The sequence below is a fragment of the Zootoca vivipara genome, chromosome 13 (genome assembly GCF_963506605.1).
Source record: "Zootoca vivipara chromosome 13, rZooViv1.1, whole genome shotgun sequence".
Taxonomy (NCBI): Eukaryota; Metazoa; Chordata; class Lepidosauria; order Squamata; family Lacertidae; genus Zootoca; species Zootoca vivipara.
Genome location: NC_083288.1, coordinates 44,528,205 through 44,546,800, shown reverse-complemented (window position 1 = coordinate 44,546,800; position 18,596 = coordinate 44,528,205). Strand labels below are relative to the sequence as shown.

At 48.5% G+C, this 18,596-nt stretch overlaps 4 protein-coding genes and 3 non-coding genes across 7 annotated transcripts; 4 read left to right on the top strand and 3 right to left on the bottom strand.

The window, feature by feature from the left end:
* The first annotated feature begins 3,980 nt into the window (after positions 1–3,980).
* Positions 3,981–4,400, top strand: LOC118094845 (histone H4). Its single transcript, XM_035135548.2, has one exon. The coding sequence runs from the start codon at positions 4,022–4,024 to the stop codon at positions 4,331–4,333; it is 312 nt and encodes a 103-aa protein (XP_034991439.1). The 5' UTR covers positions 3,981–4,021; the 3' UTR covers positions 4,334–4,400.
* Positions 4,401–5,210: 810 nt separating this feature from the next.
* On the bottom strand, positions 5,211–5,283 carry TRNAF-GAA (transfer RNA phenylalanine (anticodon GAA)). The gene has a single exon. It is a non-coding gene; the product is annotated as a tRNA-Phe (tRNA).
* Positions 5,284–6,135: 852 nt separating this feature from the next.
* LOC118094842 (histone H2B 1/2/3/4/6-like) lies at positions 6,136–6,590 on the top strand. The gene has a single exon (XM_035135545.2). It carries the CDS (start codon positions 6,170–6,172, stop codon positions 6,548–6,550), a length of 381 nt encoding a protein of 126 aa, XP_034991436.1. The 5' UTR covers positions 6,136–6,169; the 3' UTR covers positions 6,551–6,590.
* A 635-nt stretch (positions 6,591–7,225) lies between these two features.
* On the top strand, positions 7,226–7,297 carry TRNAD-GUC (transfer RNA aspartic acid (anticodon GUC)). Its single transcript has one exon. It is a non-coding gene; the product is annotated as a tRNA-Asp (tRNA).
* A 1,151-nt stretch (positions 7,298–8,448) lies between these two features.
* TRNAK-CUU (transfer RNA lysine (anticodon CUU)) lies at positions 8,449–8,521 on the bottom strand. The gene has a single exon. It is a non-coding gene; the product is annotated as a tRNA-Lys (tRNA).
* A 1,073-nt stretch (positions 8,522–9,594) lies between these two features.
* On the bottom strand, positions 9,595–10,080 carry LOC118094841 (histone H2B 1/2/3/4/6-like). Its single transcript, XM_035135542.2, has one exon. The coding sequence runs from the start codon at positions 10,027–10,029 to the stop codon at positions 9,649–9,651; it is 381 nt and encodes a 126-aa protein (XP_034991433.1). The 5' UTR covers positions 10,030–10,080; the 3' UTR covers positions 9,595–9,648.
* Positions 10,081–10,975: 895 nt separating this feature from the next.
* LOC118094834 (zinc finger BED domain-containing protein 6-like) lies at positions 10,976–16,767 on the top strand. Its single transcript, XM_035135534.2, has 2 exons — positions 10,976–11,175; positions 13,106–16,767. The coding sequence occupies exon 2, from the start codon at positions 13,118–13,120 to the stop codon at positions 15,797–15,799; it is 2,682 nt and encodes an 893-aa protein (XP_034991425.2). The 5' UTR covers positions 10,976–11,175; positions 13,106–13,117; the 3' UTR covers positions 15,800–16,767.
* The last annotated feature ends 1,829 nt before the right edge of the window (positions 16,768–18,596 follow it).

The following is an 18,596-nucleotide window of genomic DNA, read 5'->3' as shown; positions in this document are numbered from 1 at the left end:
ATCAAATAGCAATTGGTGCCCCCGACCCTGTTTGTGGTTCTGCATTTCTCTGTGAACCACCCTAAGATCTACGGGTACAGGGTGGTATACAAATTTAATAAAAAGATAATAATATAAGCTTTAATGGCCTGTATCTTCTCTTTACAATTAGCATTCATGTGTGGAGCATAAAACCATAGCCACAAATACGGTAGCTGAAATAGAACTAAGTGAAGCACTTGCAATGGATAAAATGAAAGATCTCACGTGCTGTTTGTGTACCAACAAGTTGGCCCAGCCCACTTTTGCAGAAAAATGTCGGCTTGTCAATTTGCCCCAAGTTAGGGTTGGGAATGTGGGGTGTTTGTTTTTTTCAGCCAGAGGGCTGCATTGCCTCGTGTAGTATTGCAGGGACCACATGCTAATTGTGGGTAGGGCCAGGGCAATTGGTAATTTCTTCTCTTCTTTGGCGATCACTCGTAGCCAAGTAAGATTGTCTTCCATAAACACAGTTTTAACAATCAGTCTGTAAGTGACTGTGTAGGCCAATTCTGGATCCACACGTTCTTCCACAGTGGGGACATTGGTTTCCGGGAGGGAGTTGATCACGGTGTGGATTTGCCAAGTGTGCCTTCCTCTTCGCACATTTCTCCCTTGCATCCTGAGTTCAAGTGTCTTACCTTTAATTCAAAGCCTGTGACACCTTTGGTAAAGGCTGTTTTCCAACTGGAGCGCTCGCAGGCCAGTATTTCCCAGTTGTCAGTGTTTATACTACATTTTTTTAGATTTGCCTTGAGACAGTCTTTAAACCTCTTTTGTTGACCACCAGCAATTACGCTTTCCATTTTTAAGTTCGGAGTAGAGTAGTTGCTTTGGAAGACGATCATCAGGCATCCGCACAACATGACCAGGCCAACGAAGTTGATGTTGAAGAATCATTGCTTCAACATAGGTGATCTTTGCTTCTTCCAGTACATTGATATTAGTTGGCCTGTCTTCCGAAATGATGTGTAAAATTTTTTGGAGACACCGTTGATGGAATCTTTCGAGGAGTTGGAGATGGCGTTTATAAGCGGTCCATGTTTCACAAGCATATAGTAAGGTTGGTAGTACAATAGCTTTGTAAACAAGCATTTTGGTTTCCCTACAAATGTAATATAAAATACCCCCCCCCCAATATTCTACCTTGCAAGGCAAAGACTTAATACAGGCCAAGGGCATATGACATCTATGCAAATATCCTCCAATAAGCAGAACAGGGCCTTGGTGAGGGGTGTACCCTGGGCAGAGTTGCAACAGACTTTTATTCAGCACTTGCTCCTGAGCTGCTCTCATCACAGCAGAGTAGCATGTCTTTGGTCACAGCTATGCGAAGGGCTCTTCAGCCAGATGCCATCACTTGGAGGAACGAGTACAAGTTGATACATTCTGCCCTGCCTGATCTTGACAATGTGATGGACTCCTGTTTATTTCTCCTAGAAATTATCTGGCATAAGTAACCAGGATAGTGTTAGATATGCAGGGTGAGGTGTGCTGGCTGCTTTTTTACTTCTACTAAAATGGTGTAACACTTAGCAAAGTAGAGCTAGTGCAGACCAAGGGCCCATGTACTCCAGCAATCCCATAAATGGTAGGAATTCCCCTGCTGGATCTGGCTAAAAAAGACCAATCTAGCCAATAATTCTGCTCTCACTGCTCCACCAGGTTCCCAAGCAAGACCTGAGCACAACATCACTCCCCACTATGGATTTGTACTTACTAAGTGTCAATCAACACCCAGGAATACCAGAACAGCGGTCTCCAGATTCAGAGAGGTCTCCAATCATTTCAGGCCATTTGGATTTCTCTGGTTACTTTTGTCATCTTTCCTCCTTGGATCAAGCTCCCACACGCAAGCGGAAAGAGTGCTGCTGGAAGGAATTTTTTAATTTTATATATAAATAAAGCACTTATCATCTTGACAGAAAATGAAGGTTGCAGTCCTATATGGGAACAGCCCTCACTGTAATCAACAGGAGTTAATTCTGAGTAGACCTGCATAGGATTATGTTGCAAATTCACACTCCTTAATGCAGTTCCCAGGAGTAAGTCCTATTTATGACATTTTGAAGTAAACTTGATTAATAAGTATTGCAATGTACCAAGTGTTCACAACACTTCATGTGCAAGTAGGACCCATTAATGAGATTTGAAAGTTTGTCTGCACTGGATAGAATTGCAGAGTTGGAAGGGACCTCTAGGTTCATCTAGTCTAACCCCCTGCAATGGAGGAATATACAGCTGAATAGAACCTGCAACCTTGGCATTATCTGCACAGTGTTCTAACCAACAGAGCTATGTCCAAGTATCAGTCTTGGCCACAAAATTTTTTACTTGCATTAAAAGTCCATAAATCTCCAGCCTTGCCAGACCAGCTTATATGATATCTTATCTGATTGCCTTTCCAGGTAGGCTCCTGGCCATTCCTTTAAAATGGTAATCATTGATCACTTTAATTTATGGGACAATGGGAAACTTCCCCTCCCCTCCCCACCCCCTCCTTCCTTGCAGAGAAATCTTTAGTAAACATTTGGTCAGCCTTTGGAGTGAAAAATGGTTTCTTTCAGGGGCTGTTTTGTGCTGCTTCAGAAATGTGGCCCATAAACTTGTGTACCTGTCTGCTTGGTACATTGAAGAAATCAGGCACTTAAGACATCGGGCATCGCCTGCAGCCCCCCTCCCCCACCCGTCAACAGCCCCCACCCCACCCCAGGCAGGCAGGCACACACCTCTCCAGCTTCCTTTGCAATCCAATCATTCAATTTCCTCCTCCCCGGAAGTCCAACCCCCCCCCCAGCCCAGCTCAGACACACATTGATGATTACCCCCCCTCTCTAGCTTTTTTATATTATTCGGCTCCAGCCCCCCAGAAGGCTCAACCCAAACTGGGAGCCACTCCTTTAGTGGGAAGAAGCAACGCCGGTAGGCAAGCCGAGTCCGGAGGCTGTGGACTTGAGTGAAGTGCCAGCGGGTCACGCCAGCCAGCCACTAACGTGGCGTCTCGCTAGCCTAGCCCACCCCTCACCTCCTCCTAGGGCCCCAGCCCAGCCCCCAGCCCGGCAGCCTCAGAAAAAAAAATACAAAAGGAAGTGTGGCAGGGGTTGGGGGGGCAGGCTGGCCAGTGCCCTCTCCATTTTGGCGCCCTAAGCAACTCGCATGCGCCCTGGAAATTGCTCCAGAGGCTTGTCTGACGTGAAAGGAGAGACGTGAAAGTCCCATTGCGTGGGTGGAACCCAGTTCCTGTAATGTTGGATACAAACCATACCCTTCTCCCTCATAATATCCCCTCACCAGTATGTTTTGAGCACCAAATTGAAAATAGCTCCCACGCTCTACTGGGGTGTGTGTAATTTTTGTCAGTGGTGCTGCACGTATTGTTAATCCTGTGGTTGACGTTAGGTACTAAAAATGGCTTCCTCTAAAAGCTAAAATCAGAATCTATATTTTTACTTTTAATCACCACATGCATTGGTGATTTCTATTTACAGCAAAGGCGATGCCTGCTTCCTTACATTTATTTTCGTACAAGCAGATTCATGTTGTCCACACAGCAGGATGTGGAGTTAAAATTAGCAATTAAAAGGGGAAATCCCGCTCCCACGAAGCCAATCAAAAGTCCCTCCTCCTCGACTGAAGGAGGCTAGGCCGAGAATGAATATGATACTATTCTCGAAGCTGTAACTTCAAGCGTGATTTTTACTTCCGCCCCAAAGCCCGGGTAGGCCAGGAGTGCACAAAAACATCTTTTGATCAGAGACGGAGAAAGGCGCCAAACAGCGCTTATGCTACCATTTGTGGGAGAGTGTTGATTGGTTCGTTTGAAATTAGCTGTTCATCGTTCATTGGATAGCATCGATTCATGCATACGGAGGCGTAACGCGTATGCAAATACGAGACTCTCTGTTAAAGTTTTCATTCTGGTCCGATTCCAACCTATTTAAAAGTGGTTTTTCGGGGGCTGCTTCATATTCGTTGTCTGCGTTAGAAACAGAGTAGCAGGAAGATGTCAGGACGTGGCAAGGGCGGTAAGGGGTTGGGGAAAGGAGGCGCTAAGAGGCACCGCAAAGTGCTTCGCGACAACATCCAGGGCATCACCAAGCCTGCCATCCGCCGTCTCGCTCGCCGCGGAGGAGTGAAGCGCATCTCCGGGCTCATTTACGAGGAGACCCGCGGCGTCCTCAAGGTCTTCCTCGAGAACGTCATCCGCGACGCTGTCACCTACACCGAGCACGCCAAAAGGAAGACTGTCACCGCCATGGACGTGGTGTACGCTCTCAAGCGCCAGGGCCGCACTCTGTACGGCTTCGGTGGCTAAGACGTCCTCTGCTTCCACAGCCACAAACGCAACAAAAAAGGTCCTTTTCAGGGCCACCTATGTTTTCCTAAAAAGAGCGAGTCGCTAACTCGATTTTACCTAGCGCACTGGAATAATTGGAATAATATCCAAAATAAATCGAAACTTGGCTCGGGGCATCGAATCTTTTATAATATAAAGAGTATTGGTTACTTTTGTTATGTCACGATTGTGGTAAACTCAATTTCCTTGTATATATTCCTTTTAAATACTTAAGAATTCTCAATGCCTTCTGTCACGGTAGGTCTCTAACATTTTCATTAAAAATAACCGATAATGCTTTTGTTTTCAAAAGGCGAATACAAATCTGCTTGGATTTTCGTTTTACACTAATTAATTAAATACATTAATTGTGACTTTGGGCTAAGTAGCTTCCTTTCAACTGCATTGTGGATCGGTATTGGGTAGGTTCACAATACTTATGCAACTGCCACTGTTAAGATTACTCCTACATTATACAGTATATATAAAGGGTTTGCAGCACGATTTTAAGCAATTTATTGTAAGGTAGGAAAATATGCTTGCAGCTAAATTTACTGGACTCGAGATTGAAGACGTGCATTAGGTTGTAAATCTTTAATTTGGTAGTTTCACCACAAAAGTTGCAGAAGGAAAACTGAACTAAAATATTCTGTACTTAAACACACACCTCCAGGCATTTTCAACCGTTTGTCTGCGTTTAAATGGGCAATTTCTGGGTGTATTTCTTTTGGCAGAAGTAAGACATTAACGCAGAAAATTTAGGAACACTCAAGCTAACGGTAAAAACTTCATAAAATACAGTATAGTACTAGGAAATTGAACGTTCAGCAAATGGAACCAAAAGCAAAAAAAAAACTGCCGAAACCCGGGATCGAACCAGGGACCTTTAGATCTTCAGTCTAACGCTCTCCCAACTGAGCTATTTCGGCTTTATTTTTGAACTTAACCTCTGAACATCTGAGCATTTTCCCTTATTTAAATCTCAAGTATTCTCTTTCCTTCCTGGGGGCCGTGTAGATGTAGTGCAAGCTCTTACTAGGGTATGAAAGTACATTTCAGTTAGTCAACTTTTAACAGCACTTTGCCAATTTACATTTTTGTCCCCGTATGCAACATAGAACAGGGCAGAAAGCTCCCTAGATCAGGGGTTCCCAAACTAAGGCCCGGGGGCCGGATGCGGCCCAATTGCCTTCTATATCTGGCCTGTGGACGGTCTGGGAATCAGCATGTTTTTACATGAGTATAATGTGTTCTTTTATTTAAAATGCATCTCTGGGTTATTTGTGGGGCCTGCCTGGTGTATAAACATGAGTAGAATGTGTGCATTTATTTAAAATGCATCTCTGGGTTATTTGTGGGGCATAGGAATTCATTTTTTTTTTCAAAATATAGTCTGGCCCCCCACAAGGTCTGAGAGACAGTGGACCGGCCCCCTGCTGAAAAACTTTGCTGACCCCTGCCCTAGATAATGAGAAAAGGTCGGGGTCTGATAGCAAGTGCCACTGTGCCAAAGAAGCGGGAAACGGGATTGGGCTGCTCTCAAAATGGTGCTGCCTTCAGCCAATGAGAATTAACAGTTCTTAAAAACGGCCAATAAGAAACGTTTCTTTAAAACACCCAATTGCAGCGCGAGATTTGAAATGCATATGCTCTCTTCCAATAGCGTAAGGGTAGCGTACTTCTCATCCAATGGTAACTAACAACATTGGAAACTTCATTTGCATTATCCAGCCTATAAATAGAGCGAGGGCGAATTCCGCACCCTCATTCTTTTACTGCTTGTCCTGTACGGTAGTTGTAATCTGACTGTTGAAGATGCCTGAGCCAGCCAAGTCCGCTCCCGCGGCGAAGAAGGGCTCCAAGAAGGCCATCACCAAGACCCAAAAGAAGGGTGACAAGAAGCGCAAGAAGAGCCGCAAGGAGAGCTACTCCATCTACGTCTACAAGGTGCTCAAGCAGGTGCACCCGGACACGGGCATCTCGTCCAAGGCCATGAGCATCATGAATTCCTTCGTCAATGATATATTCGAGCGCATCGCGGCCGAGGCTTCCCGCCTGGCGCATTACAACAAGCGCTCCACCATCACCTCCCGGGAGATCCAGACCGCCGTGAGACTCCTGCTGCCCGGAGAGCTGGCCAAGCACGCCGTCTCCGAGGGCACCAAGGCCGTCACCAAGTACACCAGCTCAAAGTGAGCTGGGCGCCCTTCTGCCTGGGACCGTTCGACAGAAACCCAAAGGCTCTTTTAAGAGCCACCCACTTCCTTAGTAAAAGATCTGATCACGCTTTTGTGTATAAAACTCATAAACCCAAGTAGCTTTAACATCAGTTATACCTAGCATAATCTAATTGTATAGAGTTGGAGGGTACCCTGCTACGCAGTATGGCGGGCAGCCTTTGGATGAGAAGTGTTGCGGGAAGTGACTTTTCAAAAGATTGAGCGCTTCAAGCGAGTGCGTTTCCGATGGGCAGTGCAAAAGTAAAAACGTTTCTTTATAAGCTTTCATACCATGTTTTATGTATGCAAGTTAAATAAATGATGTCCCTCTTTCCAAAGCGACTAAGCAGAGCAAAGCTCTAATTTAACAATGATTTTTTTAAAAAAAAAATAATGTCCAGTTTGCTTATAGATACGAAATATCAACGTATTTTAGAAGGAAGGAGTGGAGGAGGCTTGAGTAGAAAATCTTAATTATGTAAGGGCAAAACGTCCAACAACTGCTTGAAAGTATAAAATAATGAGCGATAACAGGACAATTTCAATATTTAGAATTCGCGCGCTATAAAGGGATTGGTTAGCTCCTTTTTGACCCTTTCAGGTGGCAATAATCGGGAATACAGGCCATTTTCTCGCACATTTAGCTGTGCCTTCCTCGTTAGTATAGTGGTGAGTATCCCCGCCTGTCACGCGGGAGACCGGGGTTCGATTCCCCGACGGGGAGAAACGATTGTTTTTTTTGAACAGTTTTATACGGTTTCTAACCAAAATCCATCAGCGACCATTGTCAAATACACCAGTTAAATAAAAAGACAGGTCTTTTCTATTTTTGCTATAAAGGTGCTGCATTGGCTTCATAAAAAAACAAATACACATAGGAAAGGGAGTCTCCACTCGACCTCCACAGAAAGAACTCAGGGCTATCCCGCGAAATGTATGTACACCGGTGTGAGGACCGACAAAGGAAAACCCTTTATACCACGCATAATTCATGACATGTATTGTCGGTAGATCTGATGGCCGCAAGACTAGGTGCTTTTACAAGGAGGGCTGACAAAGGAACGGGTATTAGATCTGTGATGGAACCCCCATTCTGAGGTGCAGTGTACCTGTGAATACCAGCTGAGAGGGAGAGAGCAGGAGCCGGGTCTGTTGTCTTCATGCTCTCCTGGCGGACTTTTTCAATAGCATCAGGATGCCGACTAACTAGTACAGAATATATTAGACTAAATAGACCTTTGGTTTGATTCAGAAGGGTGGTTATGGTATGGTATGGTAAGTTTTGTCAATAAAGAAAATTACTTTTTCATCTTTTAAACTATCATTGATTTTCAACCGGCGTAATCCAGTAGTGGCTTCGGCTGTTAACTGGAAGGCTGTCGTTTGAGGTCATCCAGGGGCCTCTACGATTTTCTTTAAAAAGAAAAGCTACCTCATAAGACAGCCTTAAAAAATGTAAAATAAACTGGGCTTCTGTTAACACAGTCGGTAGTTTTCTGACTTCTTTATTACTTTAAGCTCCTGTGTTTCATAGCAGACAGTCTCCAGAAATTAATTTGCAAAGAAGGTGTTTGTAATGTTTTCTTCTTGCGCGGTGAAGCAATTTAGGGGAAACAAAACAAAACAAAAACCACATGTGGCACTACTAGACTAGACTCTTAAAAAGTGGGGTGGGGGTGAGGTCATATACCGTAAGTGTTGACGAAGAGCGTATTTTTAAAAAGACATGGATATAGGCCCTTTTTAAAAGTTATGCCATGTGATACAGTTCGTCATCTACTACTCCCGGTATTTTAATACAGGAAACGCGTGGAAAGAGCGTAAGCCTGCACTGTGCATTGTTTACCCATCCAAAGAACATAAAGAAAAATCTCGCGCCCAACGTGGGGCTCGAACCCACGACCCTGAGATTAAGAGTCTCATGCTCTACCGACTGAGCTAGCCGGGCTGCTGCTAAATGGTTCTCAAACACAGTTTATCACTCGCTGGCTGTCTTGTTGCCAAAGATTTCGTTCTTTACTTTAAAACAAGCAGATCGCAGTACAGTACATTAACGCAGTAGCTTAATAGCTTCGAGCATCACTTCCAGCTGGCCGTTTGGTGCCGGGTCAGGATCTGTATTTCTAGCGCAATCCAGGTTACTTCAGCAGCAAACCCTATTCAGTCCAATGAGACCTACTCAGAGGCAAGCGCCAAAGATTGTAGCCGTGACGTAATTGTCATTCGCCTTTATAAAAAGAATGACAGGAAATTGGCTTTGTCGCCCTAACGTGGATTTAATGGTGAAGGGGAGAAATAATCATTAGGGAAACGCCATTCAGAAACCTCGAACAGGGTAGGAAGAACGCGGGGAAATTCAAAAGCCTCTCCCGCCCAAATAGCAAAACAGTGCTTTGAACAAATAGGTTCTTCTTTCAGGTTACAGAAGTAGCAACCAGTCTCGCTATACCTTATTTTAGGTATGCACAATTACTATTTCACTGATAACATTAAGCCCGAGTCAAATAGGCCCATTGAAAGAAATGAACCCAATACAGACCTATTTATTGGTCGACCCGGATTTAAGAGTAACGTTAGATAGACATAGCCGATCTCTTCCTGTCCCCTCCCTCATTTCTTGGTATTATTCCCCACTACAAAAGCACACCAAAGGATCCCCCCCCCCCCCGGGAGGGGAAATAGCTGGGTGTTAACACAAGGCGGAACAGCGCTTTTCAAATGAGAAAGTGGGTGGCTCTTAAAAGAGCCTTTGGGTTTCTGTCCAACTGTCCCAGGCAGCAGAAGCAAGGGCGCCCAGCTCACTTGGAGCTGGTGTACTTGGTGACGGCCTTGGTGCCCTCGGAGACGGCGTGCTTGGCCAGCTTAAAAACATTGCATAAATTATACTTCTACATTCTAAGACTTTCCAAGTGTACTGTATAGGGAAAGTTTCCAAAGACGGATCCGCTGCATTGCTTCTGGACTAAGAAACTAAGCATAATAAATGAACGTAATGATCAAAGCCCTCTTTTGGACAAGTTAAGTGGCTCTTAAAAGAGCCTTTGGGTTCAGTACGTATTTGGGAACGGGTCAAAATTACTTGGAGCTGGTGTACTTGGTGACGGCCTTGGTGCCCTCAGAGACGGCGTGCTTGGCCAGCTCTCCGGGCAGCAGGAGTCTCACGGCGGTCTGGATCTCCCGGGAGGTGATGGTGGAGCGCTTGTTGTAGTGCGCCAGGCGGGAAGCCTCGGCTGCGATGCGCTCGAAGATGTCGTTGACGAAGGAGTTCATGATGCTCATGGCCTTGGACGAGATGCCCGTGTCCGGGTGCACCTGCTTGAGCACCTTGTAAACGTAGATGGAGTAGCTCTCCTTGCGGCTCTTCTTGCGCTTCTTGTCACCCTTCTTTTGGGTCTTGGTGATGGCCTTCTTGGAGCCCTTCTTAGCCGCGGGGGCAGACTTGGCTGGCTCAGGCATTTTCAATCTTCTCACTCAGCTGCAACCTCGAGCAAGAGTGCTGGTGCTTTTGACCAGCTCCCTTATTTATAGTACGCTTATGTAAATGAGGGTTGCAAAGTGCGACGTCGCTATTGGACGGTGGTGAGCTTGCCTCACTCTCCAGAGTTCGAAGGATGTAAACGACCAGGATTTGAACGCTGCTGTGCTATTGGGCGGCCCGGGAGGTTTACGAACGAAACATTTCAGCTGCTGCCTCAAATTAAAAAGCCATCATATATTCAAATATTTGCTGCAAAAGCAAGCAAACAGACCTAAACAGATCAGATTGATAGATCCAGCCTTTTCCTCTACTTTTGCCTGTTGCCAGGTTGCAAAGCTATCATAAGGAAAATAATTAAGGGCTGTACAGTAGTTCATTATCCCGTGAAATTTTTAAAAACCAGGAAACGTAAATATATTTTGTGTACATGAGAAATACCAGCTGATGGGTTGATTTAATTGGAGCAGGGGACGGGAAACATGCAGGGTGGATCAAATCAATCGTTGCATTTCTCTCTCCATTTTTTAGCATGCAATATGTGTCGAGGATGCATAATTGCAAAATAGAATTTACGCTAAGGGCTGGATTCAGTTCCTTTCACCACCCACCTGGTACAAATGCCCCAGAAAAATTCAGTGAGTAAAACGTGTAGGACTGCGAATGCACTCCTGTACACACCTCGCTAGAAATAAATCTCAGTGGGGCTTGCTTCCAAGGACCTATGCACAATAATCGACACCTCCCAATCCCTCGCCAAGCAAACCTACGAAAGTGTGGGTCGTGAAATGAATTTTGCGGAAGGAAAAAAAAGAAATATGGGAATTGAGGTTTCCTGTAAGTCTTTTTTTTAACATCCGGGTGTTAGGTTTTTCTTCCGGGTGCTTTTTGTTCCCTTTTTTTTTACGTTCTTATATATCGCCTTAGAATAGATAGCCTGCGAGATTTAAAAAAATAAATAAATGAAAATCTGTATTTTTAAAATCGGGCGTCATTTTGCGCGTGTGCGTCTTTTTGCAATAAGGCGTACCGCTTAGTTGCAAGCCATCTCTGCAAAAAAATAAATAATAATAACTCTGAGGGATTGGATTGTTCCTGATAGTCGGTGCAGCTTCCATCTTGGATTGGTGAGTGTGCCCCGCTTTTAAGGGCAAAGATCGCTTTTGTCTCTCGTGTTTCGGTATCAGAGAAGGGCGTTGCATCTCCTTTTAAGCCACTGAGAGTTCAGTTAAAGAATACTCCTGCGGGGAGGAGGGATGGGGAAGGCGTAGCAATGGCGATCCCCCCTTTTAAATTTTTATTTATTTATCTGTTGTTCTCTTCAGCAGCAACGTTTTAGATTTCATCCATATTTGTCTAGCTTCTAAAAAAATATATTACAACAACCCTGTAAGGTAGGCTAGAGCTAGTCTCTCTACATTTCCCAGGTTAGAACTTCTCTATCCTGCTTCCCTTCGTGTTGAAAGACTTTTAACAGGTTAAATGAAACAATATTGTTCCTTTGTTTATTAATTACCTGCCTTTAACCCTAAGTGCACAGGGCAGATTACAGCCTTTAAAAAAAAGCAATATTGAAAACAATGCAAAACAATATGTTGATAGACAATCAGAATACAGTAGATAGATATGAACAATAGTGTGTGGGGAGGGGGTCCTCTGTTTCTCCAGATGCTGCTGCACTCCAGCTCCCATCCTCCCTGACCATTGGGTATGCTGGCTGCGGCGGGGGGGGGGGGAGTTTGGAGCCCAGCAAGGTACAGGCTTCGTTGTTCCTGCTATCAAAGAGCTTCTGGTCAAGGTGCTACAGTAGGAAAGGGAAATCAAATCGGTGGTGGGATTTGCCAGCTAGCTTTAAACACCTTTGGAGATTGGAATGTTTTGTTCCTGCTCCTGGAGGAGGTCTGTAAAAGGCTGGGTGAACTTCTCTAGAGAGGGAGTTACTTCTAGAGTAGCGGCACCTCTACCACCAAAGGCTGTAGCTCAGCAGCGGAGCATGTGCCATGCATGTAGAAGGCGCATTGGGATGTAGGGCTGGGGGTGTCGCCTGCCTGGCCGAAACCCCTGCAGAGCTGCTGGCAGTATATGATACTAACACCCCTTCCAACATTTCTCTGATGAAAATACAGTGGTACCTTGGTTCTCAAACTTAATCCGTTCCGGAAGTCCATTCCGAAACCAAAGCATTCCAAAATCAAGGCACACTTTCCCATAGAAAGCAATGCACAACGGATTAATCCATTCCAGACTTTTAAAAACAACCCCTAAAACAGCAATTTAACATGAATTTTACTAGCTAACGAGACCATTGATCCATAAAATGAAAGCAATAAACAATGTGCTGCAGTCACGCAATCAATCAATCAATCAATCAGGGGCTTAACTGGGTTCCACACAGTCAACAAAAAAAGAGCTGCAAAAACAAAAATGCAAAATAAATAGCAAGAACAGACAGACCTCAGCGTAACACTCAAAACGGAAGTGTGTCACTCAAATTATTATTATTATTATTATTATTATTATTATTATTATTATTATTATTATTATTAAAATATGCCTACTGCTATTCATCGGAAGATCTACGGCATTTCACAAGAAAAAACAACAGAAAATACATAATGGCACAATGGGTCAGTGCATCTGCCTGTTAACCAGAAGGTCGGCGGTTTGAGCCCACCCAGGGACAGCTGTGGGCAAGATTCCTGCATTGCAGGAGGTTGGACTAGATGACCCACAGGGTCCCCCCCAGCGCTACAATTCTATGAGAAGAACAAAAGCAAAGCAGTAACAGTTTTGGAACACATCTAATAGGCTATCAGAAGTTACGTTCCATGAAAGATTGCCCAGAAAGGAACGTGAACCTTGAGCTGACAGAGATGTCCCACTCTTGCGGTGTGGAAAGTTGTGGGTATGGGAGGGGAGAGGAAGGCGGGACAGCACGTTGCCCTTTGTTTCCTGAATTTGAGCGTCTGCTTTTAAAAGAAGCTGCTGGGCTTCTGAGTGATCAGAGGGAACCTGCCTGGAATGAAACACTTGTGTTCTTTTTCCTCCCCTTTCCAGGGCTCCTCTGCCATGATGCCAAGGCGCGGCCGGGGCAGAAGAGCCCAGCTGGCGACTTTTCCCCGGAGAGGCATGGCCATCCACCTCCAGGAGCCTCACTTCGCAGGTGCGCCGGAGACCGGCGTTTCCCGTGAACCATTCCCCGTCATGGCTGCCCCAGCGGTTTCTTTGCAGCCAGCAATGAAGGAGGAGGAGGAGTGTGGCCCGTCGACGACAAGCGTGCATGACCTCTTCTCCTACCTGAAGGAGAAAGAAGACGAGGAGGACGAGGATGCGGCAGAGTTGGGCGCATTCTCTCCGGAGGCGTCCAACCAGCTGGGGGCGAAGGAGCCCGGCCACCCTGAGGCTCAAGAGATACTCTCGTACCTCAAGAAGGAGGAGGACGAGGATGGAGACGAGGTCATTGAGAGAGTGTCTTTCTCCCCGCCCCACGTCCTCCACCCACAGTCTGCTCCTCCAGGGACCTACATGCCCGCCGGCACCATGGGCAGGGCGGGCATTGAGATGGTGCATTTCTTCACCCCCATGACGCACGTCTCGGCCTCTCCCCACCACCACCATCACAAGCGCGGGCGCGACCGGGAAGTACTGGTGGTGGACGGCATCCCCACGCATGCCCCCAAGAAAACCACCTCAGCCGTGTGGGATTATTTCACCCTGGATCCCAGGGAGCCATGTGTGGCCGTCTGCAGCACTTGCCAGAAGCGGGTGCGCAGGGGCAAGGACGGGGGCACCCGCCCTGGCACCACGGCCCTCCACAAACACCTGAAGGTGCACCACGGGCTCCACTTGCCGGGTGTCGCGGTGGTCCCTCCTTCGCCGCTGATGCCCCTGAAGGAGAGGCCGCACGGCCCGACCATCGTGGTCACCGAGCCACCCGCCTTCCAGCCCACACGCCAGGAGAGGAACCAGCCGTACTACCCGCCAACACACTCGGCAGCCATCCAGTTGGCTTCGGAAACGGCCTGGATGCTTGCCATGGACATGCAGCCCCCTTCGTACGTGGAAAGCGATGGGTTCCGCCGGCTGATGGCCACCGCCCAGCCCCGCTGGAAAATCCCTGGGCGCGCGTTCTTCGCCACGAAGGCTGTGCCTGAGCTGTCCAAGGTGGTGTCCCGAGCTGTACGCCAAGCGGTGGTGGGCAGCGTGGGCCGTACAGTCCACATTGCCATAGACACCTGGTCGGGCCGGCAGATGGTCTCCTACATGTCGGTGACGGGGCACTGGGTGGCCGAGTCGGCGGGCGTCCTCTCGCGGCATCACGCCACCTTGTCGGTGTGTGCCTTCGAGGGGCCGTGCTCAGCCGAGAACATCTGCCACAAGCTGAGGGAGGTGCTGCAAGACTGGCTCTACGACCTAAAGACCGGGGGCGTGGTCCTGGACGACGGGGCCAACACTGCAAAGGCTGTGCGCGAGCTGCGCCTCAAGTACGTCCCTTGCCTGGCGCGTTGCCTGAAGCTGGTGGTGAAGGCCTTCTTGGCGGCCGACGCCCACGTCGACCGGCTACTGAAGACATCCCGAAGGATCTGTACTCGCTACAAGCACTCAACGGCGGTCCGGCGCCGCCTGCTGGAGGCGCAGGCCATTCTGGGCTCACACCGGCAGCCGGTGGGGCAAGAGCCTCCCCGGAGATCCAACTCCACACTGCGGATGCTGGAGAGCCTCTACCGGGAGCGGCAAGCCGTCAGCGCCATCTTCGAGCAAGACGAGGAGGCCGCCTTGCTGCACCTGACGCCGGCGGACTGGAAGGTGGTGAAGTGTCTGGTGGAGATTCTCAAGCCCTTTGAGGATGCCGCCACACTGGTCACCCGCCCAGACGCCACTCTCTGCCAGGCTCTCCCTATGCTGTGGTTCCTGGAGGAGCAGCTGCGGGCCTTGAGGACCAGGTACTACCAGGAGAACAACAACACGGCGGCCCACCTCACCACACAGGCCCTGGACTGCCTGGAAGCCCAAAACCAGCTGAGCGAGATGAAGGGCACCCTCATGTGCCGGGTGGCCGCCTTCCTCGACCCCCGCTTCAGGGATATCACCACCATGAAGCTGGGCGGTGCCGACACGGGCGATGCGGCCATGCTGAGGGAGCACATCCTTGACTTGGCCACCAGGTCCTATGTGCCTCCGGGGCCCGACGCCGAGTTCTCCCCGATGGGGCGCTCGTCCCCGCAGCAGTCCAGCAGCAGCAGCGGACCCCCCGGCTCGGCAGCGTGGCAGTTCACCATGAAGCGCTGGCGGGCGATTACCAAGAGCGACCCCGCCATGGGCCTGGCATCCGAGGGAGGGGCGGCGGCGGCCCTGCGGGAGATGGAGGAGTATCTCCACGACAATGTGGACCACATCGGGGAGAACGCTGACCCCATGCTGTACTGGCAGGGGAAAATGGGGGTCTGGCCGGCCCTCTTCAAGGTGGCCCTGTTCCATTTCGGGTGCCCACCCACGTCGGTGCCCTCCGAGGATGTCCCCGGGGGCACCGGTTCATTGGCAGACAGGGGGAAACCCACGAACCTCTCGCCGGCCAACGTGAAGATGCTGACCTTCATCCGAAAGAATCGCCACCTCGTCCCGCAAGACTGGAGGCTCTCTCTGGGAGACCTGCCCTCCTCGCAAGGCACCATGGAGTCGAGGGAGGACTTGGATCTGGAAGACGAGGAAAACCTTTTGACGGCGGATGAGGAACTTGAGGAAAAGCCATGAGGAGCACGGCCTCGTTTTGAAGCATTCTCAGAAAGGGGACAGCTGTTGTGGGCGTAGTTGCCTTGCAGAAAAGTGTTAACCTTTTAAAAAGGAGGGAGGGAGGGTAGGAATTAGTCCAAACCTGTTGCGAATTTTGTCTGTTGTGTTTTAAAGTTAAGGACTTTTGTTGTTGTTGTTGTTGTGAGAAGTATTGGACGACGCAGTCGCTTCCTCTGCAGGCGGGACTCCCCCGCTGGACCCATTTGTAGATGAAAGACTTGCTGTGCATTAGAGCAGGATCCTGCCTTGTGTGGCCCATCAAGGCGAATGGAACCCGCCAGGTGCTATGGTTGGCCCAGCAGGTCCTCGGCAAACCTCCAGTCACTTACATCAGACTGCAGGAGCAAAGAAGCTGTCAAGCACAGCTGCAAAGCTTTGAGCAGCCCTCCATCGTGTAGCCAAGGGGTAGTCAACCTTTTTATACCTACCTCCCACTAATACATCTTTCTTGATGGTAATATTTCCTTACTGCCCACCAGTGCTCGATGGGAGGAGGATTCAGCTTGTGCCATAGAACCCCCTACCGCCCACCTAGATTCTTGAAATGCCCACTAGTGGTTGGTAGGGACCAGCCTGACAACCCTTGGTATAGCCAGTTTTGTGAATGAAGCCGGAATGTGCGGCCTGTAGTTGTAGAAATCCCCTTTTAACAATGATGCTGTGCGTTGATTCTGTCTTTAGAAATGGTGCTAGGGTGGGGGGTGGAGTTTAAAGAAAACAAGTCCTTGCCATTTTCAGAACTTTTAGACTCATTTTAACTGGATGTTTCGAAACACTTATTTTTAAAAATCCTAACTGCTCTCCCGAGTCACTAACATGAAATAAGCTCAAAACGAAACAAGCTACCCAAATAAAAACATTCATTCGAGGAGATGAAAGACCTGTGTGTTTCATTTTTATCCCACTTGCCCCTTCAGTCGCAGCTGCACTAGGAGCAGTTTTGATATGCAAAAAGAATAAGTGATACCCTGCCGCGAGAGGTGGTGATGTCGTCACCTGGTTAGAGAAGTCTAAAAGGAGATTTGACGAATTGTGTGGCAGAGGAGAGTCAGCGGTGGCTGTTAGCCACCACTGCCAAATGAAACCTCCATGTTCAGAAGCAGTCTATCTCCCAAGTACCAGTGGCATAACTGGAGCAGCAGCTTGGGAGGGCTGTTGCTATTATGGCCTGCTTCGTAAGCTTCATAAGAGGCATCTGCTAGGCTACTGCAGAACGCAAGACTCTCAAATTGGATGGTTTGTCTGAACCCAGATAGCTTTTGCTACGTCTCGCCCCACATTTATTTATGAGGGCAGTATTAGCTCTTTATTCGGCCAAGAATATTCTTCTGGAGCAGCTTGAAGAGCTCAATAAGACAGTCCTTGCCCCAAAGTTTACAATTCAAGCAGGGGCGTAGCCAGGATCAAAACTAGGGGGGGGGGGCAAGCCATGGTCATTCAGGGGCGGGGCCACAAAGTGGGAACATGGGCGGGGCTACAGGGCCAGCTGGCCTGACGACATCGTGGCGGCGGCGGCGGCCACCTTGTGCTTCTGGGGCTGGCAGCGGCGGCGGCTACCCTGCTTGGCTGGAGAGGACTGGAGGGTCGGGCAGGCGAGAGGGGGTGACAGGGCGGGCAAGAGCGGGGCAAGGCACGGCCGCAGTCACGACGGCTCTGAGGCATTGCTGCATATCAGCATAATATTTCAACCATGTTGTGGGTTCAAGCCCCACCTTAGGAAAAAAATCCCTGCATTGCAGGGGGTTGGACTAGATGACCCTTGTGGTCCCTTCCGACTACAATTCTATGATTCTATTGATATATTGCCATAGCATATGCATCATTCTGCTTTCTTGAATTGTCCTACTCCTAGGCATAGCAGCCAACTCCTAGAGGCCTAGATGCCTCTCTCCCCCCCCCACAATTACTAGTAAATACCGTATTTGAAAGAGTCATTCCCCCCCCCATGTTGATGGGCTTTCTATGTGGGGCTTATCTGCCCCCCCCCAGTATTTTATTAAGGATGGAAGAGGGGGGGAAGGAAGGAAGAAATAGGGAGAGGGATAACTCATATTTGTGGGTGCCTCTGGGTGATGCTGTGATGCTGGAACTCTGCAGCAAGAGGACGGGAGGGTTGGGCAGGCGAGAGGGGGGGCAGGGCGGGCGAGGGCGAGGCAAGGCACGGCCGCAGTCACGACGGCTCCGAGGCGTTGCTGCATATCAGCATAATATTTCAACCATGTCGTGGGTTCAAGCCCCACCTTGTGGAAAAAATCCTGCATTGCAGGGGGTTGGACTAGATGACCCTTGTGGGCCCTTCCGACTACAATTCTATGATTCCATTGATATATTACCATAGCATATGCATCATTCTGCTTCCTTGAATTGTCCTACTCCTAGGCATAGCAGCCAGCTCCTAGAGGCCTATGTGCCTCCCCCCCCCCAATTACTGGTAAATACTGTATTTGAAAGAGTCACACCCCCCCCATTTTGATGGGCTTTCTATGTGGGGCTTATCTGCCCCCCCCCAGTATTTTATTAAGGATGGAAGAGGGAGGGGAGGAAGGAAGAAATAGAGAGAGGGATAACTCACATTTGTGGGTGCCTCTGGGTGACGCTGTGATGCTGGAACTCTGCAGCAAGAGGAAGATACTGGTACGCCTGTACAGGAGCCTTGTAAGCAGCTTTCTCTCTGCTTGATTTACAGCAGGCACATCCAACAGGTAGATTGTGATCTACCAGTAGATCACTGGATGTCTGTGGTAGATCACTGCTAGAT